General features: G+C 43.9%; 1 protein-coding gene across 2 annotated transcripts; it reads left to right on the plus strand.

The window, feature by feature from the left end:
• The first annotated feature begins 820 nt into the window (after positions 1–820).
• Positions 821–16,753, plus strand: LOC106577239 (uncharacterized). Of its 2 annotated transcripts, none has more exons than XM_014155163.3 (10): positions 821–971; positions 1,242–1,349; positions 7,627–7,742; positions 7,962–8,082; positions 8,419–8,649; positions 8,897–9,467; positions 10,144–10,333; positions 11,116–11,189; positions 12,952–13,077; positions 13,209–16,753. In XM_014155163.3, the coding sequence occupies exons 5-10, from the start codon at positions 8,440–8,442 to the stop codon at positions 13,325–13,327; spliced, it is 1,290 nt and encodes a 429-aa protein (XP_014010638.3). In that variant the 5' UTR covers positions 821–971; positions 1,242–1,349; positions 7,627–7,742; positions 7,962–8,082; positions 8,419–8,439; the 3' UTR covers positions 13,328–16,753. The 2 variants fall into 2 exon arrangements, with proteins under 2 accessions (XP_014010638.3, XP_014010632.3); XM_014155157.3 differs by having other exon boundaries at positions 7,962–8,078.
• Positions 16,754–17,118: the final 365 nt, after the last annotated feature.

Raw genomic sequence — 17,118 nt, forward strand, 5'->3', positions numbered from 1 at the left:
ATAGGTGTTGAACTAAGGTTGCATTTGCAATTGTAATTTAACAAACGTTTTTTTCTTTGCTTGCTCACCTCACTTTTCAAGAAATCAAATGTGTTAAACATATAATCAAATGTGTATTGCCTTAAGCAGGATAGTCCAAGTCAATAGGCTATTTAGGCTACTAGGATACCTAGTACCAGAGCTAAGGGATTCTATACTTTCTATACCGTCTCTGCCTACCAAAACATGCACATTATTTAAAGATGACTTAATTATTATCATGAGGTCACCAGCACCGCACAGTGATTCGACCAATTTAAAATAGAGCATTATTGTCTCTAGCCACTAAAACGTGTTTCACCGTAGGCTACCTCTCGGCACCATCCTGTCGACCTCTCGTTCCTCCAAAGGGGGGCTGGCCCCACAAGAAAAGCTGATTTAAGTGTAGTAAAATCCATGCACTGTGTGTAGCATGTAGTTCTCAGTAATTATAACATAATCAGACATATCTGCCTACACAAATTACATGACTGATTTTCTCCTTTAATTTCATTCCTTACTTTCTCTATGGTTCCTTAGGAAAAAATCATGCATTTTCACAGCTGATCCCGGACTGAACCATTTGGGTTCTGAGGGGATTTATTTATCAACAAGTTCCACATTATTGTATTTAGTGGAAATATATCCTAACTTAATGAAGTCTTGAAGATGACTATGTTAATTTGATGACATTAATGTAATATATGTCATTTATAATAACAACCAATTTGTGTATTAATGGGAAATAAAGAAAAATGTTTCCTTGTTTCGCCATGTCTAGACCATTCCAAAACCAGCTGTTCAGAACTAGCCCAAATGCATTTTGCGTCGATATACTAGAGGACCACAACATATCTTTAATTCTTGTAATTTATGCGGTCTTGCGGAGAAGAACATTGGTTTATGTGGATGTAACTTTGTTCCCCTGATTGTAACTGCTGGAACAGTGGACGGTAAGTAGCCTAGCCTTCTACAGCAAGGTAGCCATGAATCGAGCAATAACTCTGTAGCCTACTGTTTTAGGTTGGTTATTTTGTTGCGACTCTGATGCCAGTCAATGCTGATGTGCTCTTCCTGTATTATATACAGTGGCCTCCTAGGTTATAGCTGTGTAGGCCTAATACAAATATAATATTGTATGCTGCATAGGCTTATCGTTGCTGATATTGCAACGAGTACTATTTAGTGGTCAAATGTTTAGCCTATTTCCTATCGGACTTTAGGCTGCTGGCTTCCAGAGCGCTCGCTGTCAGAACCGCGGGGCTGCGCGTTGACAGATAACGGGGGCGCGCTTCAACGTCGGAAAATGTGACACACAGTCCATGCAGGAGGTAAGACAGCTAGCTGTTCGTTCAAAATACTGTATTTTCGTAACTTGAGTGTCAGGGACAGTGTCAGGGTGATATTGTTGCCAAATGTTGTTTTAAAAGGCTTACACGACGTTCAGCTAAATGTATGCTCAGTTTCACAAAACTTTAATGTCCTCAATGATGGCATGAGACTGAATGAGAATAACAGTCGGTTTATAGTGAAAATAAATTCACCACACAGCTGTCAGGTACAGAGCTTTGCTATTCCATTTATTTCTTGGAAAGAAGTAGGCACTCTTCTCTCTGTCTCATGTGGAAGAAAGGCTGTTTCTTCAGACTATCCCTCTGTAGAGTTATGGTGTGTGTGTGTGTGTGTGTGTGTGTGTGTGTGTGTGTGTGTGTGTGTGTGTGTGTGTGTGTGTGTGTGACACAGGGAAATGACTGATTAGGACTATTTTAGGGATCTGGGGCACAGGATGTTGGCTGTGAATATTAGTCCTTCCTCTATCTCTTTCCCCCCCTCTGTCTTTCTGTCTCTCTGTGCTCATATGATGGAATACAGCAACCCAATTTTACAGTCCTGATAGTTGTTTTACAGTCCTGATAGTTGTTTTACAGTGCTGTTAGTTGTTCAGAAAGCTTGTGAACAATGATAGCATAAATACATAACATAAATTGTAGTGCTTGATTGAAGGACTCCCAAAGAGCAAAAATAAATGTGGTCTGTCAAATAAAGTATAACCTGGCAAACGAACCTAAACTGCAGCAGATTACCCCTTGTATATACCAGCTAGAAGCTATATGGTCTTGTTGAGGTCTATATTAACATTGCTCATGTGATGAGCTGCTAGATTAACCTAGATGTCACTGCAGTGATGAATCCATTAGGCAGGATTAGGCGGCTGCCTATGGTGGCAGATAGACGAGGGCGGCATTTTCTGAGCTAAACTGACCAAGACACACCTCCAACAACAACACATAAAACCTCACATAATTCTGCCCCCCTAAAATGCCAATTTCTCTCAACCAGTGGCCTATGGGCTTTTTAGGTGAGCGCTGATGCGGCCCTGTGATAAACAATGCACACTTTGTCAACGGCAGGGGCGCAAAATATTTAGGGTGCAGTTGGAGAGACTCATTGCTGGAGCGCTCTAACAACGTTCTGTCAAAGCAATCATCAAACATAAATGATGTAGTAGATATAGGATATCGTAGAAACAGTATGTGGCCTTTTCTGTAGGCTGCAGGCTGGAGATAAAATGTATAACAATGTAATGAGACGGACACTTTTTACATCATGCAGGATTCTCCGATCTATAACCTAACCAAATACAGTGCATTCAGAAAGTATTCAGACCCCTAGAATAGTGACCATCGGGTTCTTGGTCACATCCCTTAACAAGGTCCTTCTCCCCAGATTGCTCAGTTTGTCCGGAAGGCCAGCTCTAGGAAGAATCTTGGTGGCTCCAAACTTCTTCCATTTAAGAATGTTTGAGGCCACTGTGTTCTTGGGGGCCTTCAGTGCTGCAGAAATGTGTTGGTACCCTTCCCCAGATCTGTGCCTCGACACAATCCTGTCTCTGAGCTCTACAGACAATTCCTTCAACTGTTGGATCGTATATAGACAGGTGTGTGCCTTTCCAACTCCTGTCCAATCAATTGAATTTACCACAGGTGGACTCCAATCAAGTTGTAGAAACATCTCAAGGATTATCAATGCAAACAGGATGCACCTGAGCCCAATTTCAAGTCTCATAGCAAAGGGTCTGAATACTTAAGGTATCTGTTATTTATTTTTAATACATTTGCAAAAATGTCAAAAAAACTGTTTTCGCGTTTTCATTACGGTTATTGTGTAAATTGATGAGGAGAAAAAAACATTTGATCAATTTTAGAATAAGGCTGTAACGTAACAAAATCATAGACGTCTATGATTGGTTCAGATTTGATGATGAACCTGATTTAAACATCCAGTAAAAATTAATTTTTCAATGTCCGGAAAAGACGCCTTTTCAACGTCCTGGAAAATGTGTATTTTAAACATACGTAAAATAAATGTTTTCACCTTTAATTAAGAACCTAAATTGAACCTTTTCAACGTAATTTTGCTCACTGGGAGTTTTTTTTTTTGGGGGGGGGGGGGGGGGGGGGGGTCTTGCCTAGGGCAGGCAAGAAATGGCCCTGGATGAATCAGTACTAAGTAATCTCACAGCCCAAAACCAAGTCTTAAAAGCCTGACAAGCTACTCGATCTGTCCTGGGAGAACTGTACAGTGCCTTGCAAAAGTATTCATCCCCCTTGGCGTTTTTCCTATTTTGTTGCATTACAACCTGTAATTTAAATTGATTTTTATTTGGATTTACATACACAAAATAGTCCAAATTGGTGAGGTGAAATGAAAAAATAACTTGTTTCTAAAAATAAAAAACGAAAAGTGGTTTGTGCATATGTATTCACCCCCTTCGCTATGAAGCCCCTAAATGAGATCTGGTGCAACCAATTACCTTCAAAAGTCACATAATTAGTTAAATAAAAGCCACCTGTGTGCAATCTAAGTGTCACATGATCTGTCACATGATCTCAGAATATATACACCTGTTCTGAAAGGCCCCAGAGTCTGCAACACCACTAAGCAAGGGGCACCACCAAGTAAGCGACACCAGGAAGGCCAAGGAGCTCTTCAAACAGGTCAGGGACAAAGTTGTGGAGAAGTACAGATCAGGGTTGGGTTATAAAAAAATATCAGAAACTTTGAACATCCCACAGAGCACCATTAAATCCATTATAAAAAAATGGAAAGAATATGGCACCACAACAAACCTGCCAAGAGAGGGCCACCAACCAAAAGTCATGGATCAGGCAAGGAGGGCATTAATCAGACAGGCAACAAAGAGACCAAAGATAACCCCGAAGGAGCTGCAAAGCTCCACTGTAACGGTCGTCGTACGTAATGGACCAAGGCGCAGCGGGTTGAGTGCTCATATTTATTTTATTACGAACACCACATGAAAACAACAAAACGAAAAAACGAACGACAGCTAACAGTTCTGCAGGCTAAACATAGCAGTGCACGAATACAACTTCCCACAAAGGGACAGGTGAAAACAGGCTACCTAAGTATGACTCTCAATCAGCAACAACGATGTACAGCTGTTCCTGATTGAGAGCCATACCAGGCCAACACAAAGAAATACACAACATAGATAGAACCTAGAATACGACACATAGAACATAACCCAAAACCCCCGGAATACTCAAACCAAACACCCCTCTACATAAACACACACCCCGAACCACATAAAACAAATACCCCCTGCCACGTCCTGACCACGTCCTGACCAAACTACAATAACAAATGACCCCTTTACTGGTCAGAACGTGACATCCACAGCAGAGATTGGAGTATCTGTCCATAGGACCACTTTAAGCAGTACATTCCACAGAGCTGGGCTTTACGGAAGAGTGGCCAGAAAAAAGCCATTGCTTAACGAAAAAAATAAGCAAACACGTTTGGTGTTCGCCAAAAGGCATGTGGGAGACTCCCCAAACATATGGAGGAAGGTACTCTGGTCAGATGAGACTAAAATGGAGCTTTTTGGCCATCAAGGAAAACTCTATGTCTGGTGCAAACACAACACCTCTCATCACCCCGACAACCCTATATCCACAGTGAAGCATGGTGGTGCCAGCATCATGCTGTGGGGATGTTTTTCATTGGCAGGGACTGGGAAACTGGTCAGAATTGAAGGAATGATAGATGGCGCTAAATACAGGGAAATTCTTGAGGGAAACCTGTTTCAGTCTTCCAGAGATTTGGGACTGTGTCACGTCCTGACCATAGTAAGTTGTGATTTTCTATGGTAGAGTAGGTCAGGGCGTGACAGGGGGTGTTTGTCTGTTTTTGTATTTCTATGTTCAGTTTCTAGTTTTGTATTTCTATGTTGGTTTTTGTTTGGCATGACCTCCAATTAGAGGCAGCCGGTTGTCGTTGTCTCTAATTGGAGGTCATATTTAAGTTGATGTTTGTCCCACCTGTTTTTGTGAGTGATTATCTTTTGAGTAGTGCGTTTTCCTCTCTGCGTCACGGTTTGTTGTTTTTGTATTTTCAAGTATTTGGTGTTTTGCAACATTTCACAATAAATATAAGTATGTGGAACCACAACCATGCTGCGTATTGGTCCGATCATTTCGACAGCCGTGACAGAATCACCCACCACCAAAGGACCAAGCAGCGTGGGATGGATCAGCAGGAAAAATGGACATGGGAGGGAAGATCCAGGTGGGATGGGATCGCCTTCCATGGGAACAGGTGGAGGCAGCGAGAGCAGAGCGGCGACGAGAGGAGGCACGATACCAACGAAGAGGCAAGTGCGAGGGGCACACGGGGAATTTGGCAGAGTCAGGGTGGAGTCCTGAGCCAACTTCCCGTGCTTACTAGGGGAGCAAGTGACGGGGCGGGCACCGTTGTGCGGTGATGCGCACTGTGTCGTCAGGACGCATTCACAGGCCGGTGCAATCTGTGCCCGCACCCTGCAGTTGTCGAGCTGAGTTGAGCATCCAGCCAGGGCGGGTTGTGCAAGCCATACGCTCCAGACCTCCAGTGCGCATCCACAGCCCAGTACGTCCTGTGCCTGCTCCTCGCACTCTCCCTCCAGTGCGCCTCAATAGCCCAGTACGTCCTGTGCCTGCTCCTCGCACTCTCCCTCCAGTGCGCCTCCATAGCCCAGTACGCCCTGTGCCTGTTCCTCATACTCTCCTTTCAGTGCGCCTCCATAGCCCAGTACGTCCTGTGCCTGCTCCCCGCACTCGCCCTGAGGTGCGTGTTACTAGTCTGGCGCCTCCTATGCCAGCCCCACGCATCAGGCCTCCAGTGCGCCTGCCCAGTCCTGGGTGTCCTGTTCCTGCTCCGCACTCGCCCTGAGTTGCGTGTTACTAGTCTGGCGCCTCCTATGCCAGCCCCACGCATCAGGCTTCCAGCGAAACTCCTCAGTCCAGAGCCTCCAGCGACGCTCATCAGTACGGAGCCTCCAGCGACGCTCCTCAGTCCGGAGCCTCCAGCGACGCTCCCCAGTCCGGAGCCTCCAGCGACGCTCCCCAGTCCAGAGCCTCCAGCGACGCTCCTCAGTCCGGAGCCTCCAGCGGCGGTCTGCAGCCCAGGGTCTTCAGTGGCGGTCTGCAGTCCAGAGTCTTCAGCGGCGGTTGACGGTCCGAAGCCTCCGGTGATGATCCATGGTCTGGTTCCTCCGGACACACAGAAACAGGGGGATCCGCGGGCGGTGGGGGTACTACGCCCGGAACCAGAGCCGCCGCCATTGACATTAGTCACTTTCTATGGTAGAGTAGGTCAGGGCGTGACAGGGGGTGTTTGTCTGTTTTTGTATTTCTATGTTCAGTTTCCAGTTTTGGATTTCTATGTTGGTTTTTGTTTGGCATGACCTCCAATTAGAGGCAGCCGGTTGTCGTTGTCTCTAATTGGAGGTCATATTTAAGTTGATGTTTGTCCCACCTGTTTTTGTGGGTGATTATCTTTTGAGTAGTGTGTTTTCCTCTCTGCGTCACGGTTTGTTGTTTTTGTATTTTCAAGTATTTGGTGTTTTGCAACGTTTCACAATAAATATAAGTATGTGGAACCACAACCATGCTGCGCGTTGGTCCGATCATTTCGACAGCCGTGACAGACTGGGACGGAGGGACACCTTCCAGCAGGACAATGACCCTGAGCATACTGCTAAAGCAACACTCGAGTGGTTTAAGGGGAAACATTTAAATGTCTTGGATTGGCCTAGTCAAAGCCCGAACCTCAATTCAATTGAGAATCTGTGGTATGACTTAAAGATTGTGGTACACCAGCGGAACCCATCCAACTTGAAGGAGCTGTAGCAGTTTTGCCTTGAAGAATGGGCAAAAATCCCAGTGGCTAGATGTGTCAAGCTTTTAGAGACATACCCCATGAGACTTGCAGCTGTAATTGCTGCAAAAGGTGGCTATACAAACTATGTACTTTGGGGGGAGTGAATAGTTATTCATGCTCAAGTTGTCAGTTTTTTAGTCTTATTATTTGTTTGTTTCACAAAAAAAATATTTAGCATCTTCAAAGTGGTAGATATTTTGTGTAAATCAAATTATACAAACCCCCCCCAAAAATCAATTTTAATTACAGGTTGTAAGGCAACAAAATAGGAAAAATGCCAAGGGGGTGAATACTTTCGCAAGCCACTGTAACTAATCTCTGCAACCTGAACTAAATCAGCTGCTCGATTTTAAAATGTTAAGGCTAACTGTCTGTCTCTGTTATCAGATGATGTGAACTCTGATCTCTGGCGGTTGGTGTACTGATGATGACGAAGCTAACCGTACTAAACTGTTGACCCATCCTTCTGCCTCTGAACAGGTCCAAGCACCACCATGCCTCAGGTACACAGCCTTGTTATACTACAATAAATTCTACATTATACTTCATAAAATATAGATACTTTATCATGATGAGTTGCTAGGTTACAAACTTAATGCTGGCTATTGTACAATATGACGAGTCATATCTGCCTTTCTCTCGCTTTCTCTCTCTGTCTTCCTCCCCTTTATCTTTCTATCTCCTCCATACAACTCTGACCCCTTCCCCTTCTCTCTCTCTAGCCAGGTAGCAGTGGGATGGAGCCTGTCTTTGGTGAGGCCTATGGGACCAACGGGTTATCTGTGACCTTAGAGCCATTCACCATCTCTCCTACAGGGGGCAGTACAGAGTCAGACAACGTAGGTACAGTGGAAAACATTTGTCACTTGTGTATGTCCCATGTCTGAATCAGTGGAGGCTGCTGAAGGGAAGCCAGGTCATATTAATGGCTGGAATGGAGTAAATGGAATGGCATCAAACACATGGAAACCATGGGTTTGATGTGTTTGATACCATTCCGCTCCAGCAATTACCACGAGCCCCAACTCCCCAATTAAGGTGACACCAACCTCCTGTGGTCTGACTCAGTCCCTGATTAGAGGGGATGGAAGAATGAAAACCATCAATGCTATTGACCTCTGGATCTGGAATTGAATACCACAGAAGTAAGACAGACTATGTGTTTGGTCTCTGTTGTAGTGTCCTAAGGGTGTGGTGGTGATGTTGGGGGCCCCAGCCCTGTCCCTGTGTCGAGGCCAGCAGCCTGGATGTGAGCTACTCAGTGATCTCTTGGAGGATGTGATCACTGACGACACACACACCTCCGAGCGTCGCTGGGACATCTCGGCCCTGGATGACATCACACACTACGCCAAAGGCAGCCCAGAGGGGGCACCACCGAGCTGCGAGAGCTCCTCCGTCTCACCTGAGGTATGAGTTACTCTTAACCACAGATTATCCAGATTAACATCCTCACTAACCTTCACCATTAGATCCCGGGAAGTCACTTCAGGTTCTGGAGATCTACAGGGTGTGCAGCTGTTTGTTCCAGCCAAGCACTAACACAACTGAGGAAACTATTGATTAGTTGAGTCTGATGTGGATCCATGGGCAGTCCTTAGGAACTCTGACCATGGTTTAGAGCAAACTTCTACCTACTCTGTTTTGCTCTCCACAGGGAGGCAGAGAAGAACCATGGTTATCCCTGAGACCAGGGGGCAGGCAGCTGAGGAACCCCACAGACCTCACACCCTGTGTAGGGTTGGGGGCTGGACACCTCCTCCTGGCTGGTAGATATCCGGAGTCCTGGAGCCAAGAGGCTGGAGGGCGGGAGAGTGAAGCTAGGGAAGGGCTGCAGCAAGTGGGGCAGGAAGAGATGGTGCATAACTACTCTCTACAGAGTGAGCCAGACACTGAGTCTAGTCAAGGAACAGACAGCGATATTGGAGAGGAAGAGGAGGAGAAGGAGGAAGATGGGAAAGAGGAGAAGGGGAGAGAAGCCATGGAGGAAGAGAATGGGAAGGAAGAGGAGGAGCTTCAGTCCCATAAGAGACAAAAGAAACGCCGGCATTACTGGGAATGTAGCCTCTTCAGTGAGGCAGACCTGGGGAGAGATGGAGAGAAAGATAGAGGGAGAGCCAAAGAGAGATATGAAGAAAGAGATGAAGATAAATATGAAGGGGATATAATCTGGGGCCCTAGCACCCTACCCACCACCTTGTGCCTGAAAGAGGGGACCTCCACCAATGGTGAGACCTCAACCCCAAGCCATAAGACTCACTAATGTACAATAGAATAAGGAAAGGAAGATGTAAAACATTTTTACATTGTATATGTTCTTAATTTTTATAAATGTATCAATACTCATTCGGTGGGTCACATACATATTAGGAAAGTGTTAATTTTAAAGGGATACTTCGAGATTTTGGCAATGAGGCCCTTTATCTACTTCCCCAGAGTCAGATGAACACAGATGATACCATTTTTATGTCTCTGTGTCCGATATGAAAGAAATTCGAGGTAGTTTCGCGAGCCAATGCTAACTAGAATTAGTGCACTGACTGGAAGTCTGAGTATCGACTAGCATAAATCTGATATCCACGACTTCATCTGACTCTGGGGAAGCAGATAAAAGGCCTCATTGCCAAAATCCCCAAGTATCCCTTTAACACCATGGGTGTTAAAATTCAGAAGTAAAATTTGCTGCTTCAACCTCGCCATCTCTCATTTCTATTGCCAAACACAAATACTTTGTTAGTGGAGTCTAAAGTATAGCTGCATTAGCTGCACTGTCAGTTGCGTCTCGAGTGCTTGCATGCTTGGAAACATACAATTACATTTAGTCATTTAGCAGATGTTCTTATCCAGAGCGACTTACAGACTTACTTATGTAAAACCAACCACAAACTCCTGTGTGTTCCCCAGGTAAGCGAGGCCAGAGGAAGGCCCGTCGTACAGATGCCAGTGACCTGACCCCCAGCCCTGGGAAGCTACAGAGCTTGGGAGAGCAGCTCCATACACTCAGCTCTGCTCTGGAGGGCCTGACTCCTGTCAGTGACCTGCCTGTTACTGCCAGGGCCCCAACACGAAAGGAGAGGAACAAACTGGCCTCCAGGTACACGTACACACTAGGACACGGACACATACACACGACTTACCTGTCTAACCAGAGAGGCATAATTCGCTAGTGGCTTTTCCACACTGCACTTTCAGAAGTACATTTGATTTGTACAGCAGGGTGTCCCAGATGGAAGTACCACTCAACAGAACTGTGCTGTGTTAAATTCAACCTGCGTCTAGCTAAGTGCTAGTGAGGTCGAGTGTAGCGCAGCATAAGCTCTGGCTATAGGCTGGTAAACTGTCTCTCTCTGTCTCTCACTCTCTGTCTCTCTCCCTGTCTCTCTCTATTTCCTTGTCTCTCTCTATCTCTCTCACTCTGTCTGTCTGTCTCTCTCTCACACTCTCTCGCTGTCTCTCTCTCGCTCACACTCTCTTCTCTCTGTCTCTCAATTCAATTTCAATTTAAGGGCTTTATTGGCATGGGAAACATATTTACATTGCCAAAGCAAATGAAATAGATAATAAAACATTGACTGTAAACATTACACTTACAAAAGTTCCAAAATAATAAATACATTTCAAATGTCATATTATGTGTATATATACAGTGTTGTAATGATGTATAAATTGTTAAAGTACAAAAGTGAAAATAAATAAACATAAATAGGTTGTATTTACAATGGTGTTTGTTCTTTACTGGTTGCCCTTTTCTTGTGGCAACAGGTCACAAATCTTGCTGCTGTGATTGCACACAGTGGTATTTCACCCAATAGATATGAGAGTTTATCAACACTCCCATCTCTCTCTCTCTCTCTCTCTCGCCCTCTCTCTCCACAGAGCATGTCGGCTGAAGAAGAAAGCCCAGCACGAGGCCAACAAAATCAAACTGTGGGGTCTGAACCAGGAGTATGGTGAGTTATTTCTTCCGATTTATAATCAGTGACCCACCTAAAACTGCTGTTAGGGGTTCTGTTGGTGATCCAACAAGTAGAGAAAGATTGTGTTTCTAGCGAGGACCCTGTCTCAATCTAGCTGGTCCCAGATCTGTATGTGCAGTCTTAGGACTTGGTAATACAGAGCAATCAGATTTGGGACCACGCTATTCTCAAGATATGACCTAATCAACCAGAAGCCACAGGGTCCTGACCACTGGAGGCTCCTCAGAGTAGGAAGGGGAGGGCAATGCTACTAAATACATTTCTGAAAATATAAAATGGTTCAACATTAAAAAAGCTATCCTTTTTAGATAAAACTATACTAAATATATTCACGTCACCAAATAACTGATTAAAACACACTGTGTTGCGATGAAAGTCTACAGTAGCCTCAACAGCACTCTGTAGGGTAGCACCATGCTGTAGCTGGAGGACAGCTATCTTCCATCCTCCTCTGGGTACATTGACTTCAATACAAAACCTAGGAGGCTCATGGTTCTCAGCTCCTTCCATAGACTCACACAGTAACTATGACGACTTCCGGAGGACGTCCTCCAACCTATCAGTGCTCTTGCAGTATGAACTGACATGTTGTCCATCCAATCAAAGGAACAAAGAATGAATCTAGTACTGAAGGCATAAGCTACAGCTAGCTAACACTGCAGTGGTGAGTAGTTCACTCCAAGAGAGTGAAAGACAATAGTTAAGCAGTTTTGAACAAATTAAGTAGAAGCAGCAGAGAGAGAGAGTGATAGCTATATTTCATTGTCTTTTTTCCTTCTTAGTTTACTTTTCACTTATCTAATGCAGCTAGTTTAGCCTACTCAACATCCTGATTCAAACAGAGAGGAATGCTATTTATGTTAGCTAGCTGGCTAAGGCTATCCAACGCTGCAACTCTTCAAGTCAAGCTTAAGCTTTCTGTTTTATTAATTTATTGCCACCGGGGCCCGCTGGTTTAACTGCTTAACTGCTTGCTGTACACTGTACTGTGTGATTGTACACATGGATTGGATTGTGGGTTTACTTACACGTTAGTTCTAGTTTGTTGACTATAATATTAATATGGTGACAACAATGTAGGCTTAGCGGTTAGCGTTATGGTATGAAGGTTTAGCTTGGAGAGGTTTTTGCACTTGGTCATAGACAGCTGTTGTGTTATGCACTGAAGTCCACAAGCGAAGGAAAAATGTGAGAGGAGAGCGCGTAAATGGAAAAAGGGATTATACAGCGAGGATTAGCAATGATTCCGTATTTGTCTGCTATGAAAGTGAACTGTGTGTGCGGATGATCAGGGGTGTATTCATTCTGACGATTCTGTCTTAAACAGAAGCAAACGGAACGGGGAAGGACCTACCTGAATTTGTCCAATACAAACTCTTGTTTTAGTTGCAAAACGTTCTGTTTGGACTAATGATTCCACCCCAGATCAGCTAGATGCAGGCAAGAGTGTGCAAGGCGATACTGAATGTGTCACTGTCTGTCACCTTGATTATAAAAAAAAAATCCACCTCTCTAATTTTAAACGGCACCAACCGCCACTGGCTCTAACACACTGTTGTAGATAATGATCTGTTTCATACAATCCTTTTTCACACTTAACATAGCCTATGTGCTTTAAATATACATTTTTACGATTTAATTTATACTGAGACTTTCCAAGGGAATTTAGCCAGTATGCAGCCATTTTAGCTCATTCAGTCAATCCTTCGTGTCTCTGGTGGTGTAATTCCTTCAGATGGCCTGTTGTGGGCAGTGCTGCAGGTAAAGGAGCTGATCCGCCAGAGAGTGGAGAGCAGAGAGGAAGACACAGAGAGAGGATGTCTGAGAGAGAGACTGGAGCACATTCTGAAGGAATCAGCTGGTGAGTAGTGAGTATGTAGTCTGTTTGGACTGTCATGAGACCCTGTGAGTGTGACTGTATTTTAATGTAAATATGTTAATTGTATGGATGTGTGTTTGTGGGTATTTGCGCATGCGTGCATGTGTGTGCAGGGCCACGTGTAGCAGGACGAGGCAAAGCGTTTGTGGAGAGGATCTTGAAGAACCCTGCCGGGGGACAGAGCACCAGAGAGGCTAAGGGAGAAGGGGGGTCATCAGACCCTAGCCACTAACCTCTTCTCCCCACCAGAGTCACTATCTCGCCCCTTCTTGCTTCACTTTGCACTTTCTAACATGGAGAGAAGGTAGGGCGGGCGGGCAGACAGACAGACAGACAGACAGACAGACAGACAGACAGACAGACGGTGTGTCTTGGCCTCTAGCTGTTACAGTATAGCTGATGAGTGTCTCAGAATATTAACGTGTGGCATGCTTGTTTAAGATTGTGTGCGTGTGAGGGAGGAAGTGTGCATAATTCCAGTGTATCTATTGCATTATGTACTATAGTATATACCATCGTGCCTAAAGGAGGACACTGTGTGCTGCTAGCTAGTCGTAGTTATACACTATCTATTATGGAAGAACAGGGAGAGGAGTGACAGTGAGTATGGTGCTTATAACAGTGGACATGATGACTAAGCTGTTTATCTTGACGTCCATTTTGAATCGTACTGTAAACCAAAAGTGCATAGATAAACAGACAGACAGGGGGAAGGACTTTGGCATCACGTGAATGTTGCACAGTGCTTCTCAAAGATGCTGAATGCTGCTTGCATGGTCGTTTTATATGTCTCTGCATTCCTTACAAAGTAAATGATGTTCCTCTACAGATCCTCTTTAAAACTGATGTCATAATGTACTGTACTTCTCTACAGATGAACCTGTGTAGAGAGGATTAAAAAAAACTTCAACCAGGGAAACCCCCGTCCTCAGGAGGGCCCTGTGTTTGCTGGTTTTATTTTCTTCCTGCAAATCAGTGACTGAACTGCTACCTGGGAAACCTGGACCCATGTTCACAAAGAATCTCAGAGTGCTGATCTAGGATCAGTAGATCATAATTAATAGGATTACATGGACAGGGGGAGACCTAATCCTAGATCAGCATTCCTTCCCTGAGACACTTTTTTAACATGGGCCCAGGCGTGTCTTCTCTCGTCAATGAGTGCCACAGTCCCACAGGGAGAAGAGAGAACAGCGGACACTGCTGCACCCCTGAGTACCATAGTTGTCCATCCATGTCCTAAACCCACAGTACTGTAACTGTTAGAGAGATCCACATCAATGGTTTCAAATCTGATTCATACATTTCATATATCTGATGAATCTATCTGATTTTTCATCTGATTCATCTATTTAGGTCCATTGTGCTTTTTGTAGCCTGTGCCTTTGAATGTTCTTAGAGAGCAATATATTAATACGCACACCACCACATCTCTCTCTGCTTCTCTTTGTGCTGCTGAGAATATAGAAAACACAACTCATTCAGAGATAACAAATACCCTCCCATACAAACCTGAGCGTTTACTATTTTCTCATTTGCAAAATGGAGTGATTTTTGAGAGGAAAGGTGTAGTGTGGCCATTCGGTCAGTATAGTCCCTATAATCCCAGGCCTGTATTCATAAAGCATTTTAAAATGCTGATCTAGGATCATTTTAGATCATGATGAATAAGATTACTTGGACAGGGAGGACCTGATCCTAGATCAGCTTTTATTTACATTTAAGTCAAGCTAGCTAGTTGTGACACTCCTGCAATAGGACTCTTTAGGGATATGGACCCAGAGCTTTCCTTCACTCCAAGTCCTGTCATTGCACTTCACATACTTGAATGTAGGAGCACAGTAGTCTATTTACTTGAAAGATGGAGCACATTGAGAAATACAAGGTCCTGCTACAGTATGTTACTGTATTACTGACACTGCAGGGGTCATGAACTGCCCGGCCACAGATCTTGGCAATAATCCTCAATTGGATGGACGAGTGACCATATCTTCAATTAATCCCAAACAATAATGGAACTGCTCATAAAAGTATTATGTCTTAACATGGACGAGTGACCATATCTTCAATTAATCCCAAACAATAATGGAACTGCTCATAAAAGTATTATGTCTTAACATGGACGAGTGACCATATCTTCAATTAATCCCAAACAATAATGGAACTGCTCATAAAAGTATTATGTCTTAACATGCGTGCACAAACACACACATGAAAAGAAGTGATACAAAAAAAATAACATGTCATATAGATGATCATAACTAAGAATTGAGAAGTTTGCACATTTATTGAATTTATAGATTTTGAAGAAGTACTGTATATCATGATCAAGGGAACAGATTTGTCTGGGAAATTAACATGTAAGGAGTTATAGGCCTTAACAGACCATTTATAGGCCTTAGCAGACCAGTTATAGGCCTCAGCAGGCCAGTTATAGACCTTAGCAGACCAGTTATAGACCTTAGCAGACCAGGCCTTAACAGAACAGTTATAGGCCTTAGCAGACCAGTTATAGGCCTTAACAGACCAGTTATAGGCCTTAGCAGACCAGGCCTTAGCAGACCAGTTATAGGCCTTAGCAGACCAGTTATAGACCTCAGCAGACCAGTTATAGGCCTTAGCAGACCAGTTATAGGCCTCAGCAGACCAGTTATAGGCCTCAGCAGACCAGTTATAGGCCTTAGCAGACCAGTTATAGGTCTTAGCAGACCAGTTATAGACCTTAGCAGACCAGTTATAGGCCTCAGCAGACCAGTTATAGGCCTCAGCAGACCAGTTATAGGCCTCAGCAGACCAGTTATAGGCCTCAGCAGACCAGTTATAGGCCTCAGCAGACCAGTTATAGACCTCAGCAGACCAGTTATTGGCCTCAGCAGACCAGTTATAGACATTAGCAGACCAGTTATAGGCCTCAGCAGACCAGTTATAGACCTTAGCAGACCAGTTATAGGCCTCAGCAGACCAGTTATAGGCCTCAGCAGACCAGTTATAGGCCTTAGCAGACCAGTTATAGGCCTTAGCAGACCAGTTATAGGCCTTAGCAGACCAGTTATATGCCTTAGCAGACCAGTTATAGGCCTCAGCAGGCCAGTTATAGACCTCAGCAGACCAGTTATAGACCTTAGCAGACCAGTTATAGACCTTAGCAGACCAGTTATAGACCTTAGCAGACCAGTTATAGACCTTAGCAGACCAGTTATAGGCCTCAGCAGACCAGTTATAGGCCTCAGCAGACCAGTTATAGGCCTTAGCAGACCAGTTATAGGCCTTAGCAGACCAGTTATAGGCCTCAGCAGACCAGTTATAGACCTTAGCAGACCAGAGGCAGTTGTTCCAGAAAGCTGTGTATTGTCGAGTTATCTGCTAAAATACTTATTCCCAGTCTTACTTAAGCCTTAACCTATTCATCTGAGCTTGCAGTAGTTAACATGTAATAAGCCATTTGTAATGTGTTAACCCTTTATAAACATGTATGAAACATTTATTAGCTTTGGGACTATGCATGAAAAAGAGAAACACACAAAAAAAGTGTCATACAAATAGAAACATATTGTTTTGTTCCGTCTGTTCAGTCCGTTCAGTCTTTTCAGTCTGTTTAAATGTATATTTTACTATCTTGAAGCTGCTGCTATGTCAATAAAAATCTATATTCTTAAAATGCCAAGTGTGAATTGATGAATTGATTCTATGATCAATGTGTGCTTCCATCTTAATTGAAATAATCAATGGGTGGGTCCATAAATAAAAATTTTGTGTAAATGAGCTATTAGTCTGCACACACAGCAAAACTATACAGACCGACACACAACTTACCTGTCTAACCAGACTCCTAGTTTTCTGTAAACCTGCACTTCTGAGTCGCCTGTTGAGGGTAAAGTGTAGCTCAATGCTGTAACATTCAGTTATCAAGAGTTCAGCTCTGTTGGATCCACAACACAACTCTGGGATTTGGTTAGAGGTATTGAAATATCTTGAGATATCTTTGGTTAGAGAAATTGATATACCATGAAAAATTAAAAACAA

The sequence above is a fragment of the Salmo salar genome, chromosome 18 (genome assembly GCF_965601325.2).
Source record: "Salmo salar chromosome 18, fSalSal1, whole genome shotgun sequence".
Lineage (NCBI taxonomy): Eukaryota > Metazoa > Chordata > Actinopteri > Salmoniformes > Salmonidae > Salmo > Salmo salar.

Excerpts from the sequence above, each read along its gene's own strand:
- LOC106577239 (XM_014155157.3), top strand. Across the intron at positions 10,334-11,115 it reads AGGAACAAACTGGCCTCCAG|AGCATGTCGGCTGAAGAAGA; the intron begins GTACACGTACAC and ends CTCTCTCCACAG. Across the intron at positions 13,078-13,208 it reads CATTCTGAAGGAATCAGCTG|GGCCACGTGTAGCAGGACGA; the intron begins GTGAGTAGTGAG and ends ATGTGTGTGCAG.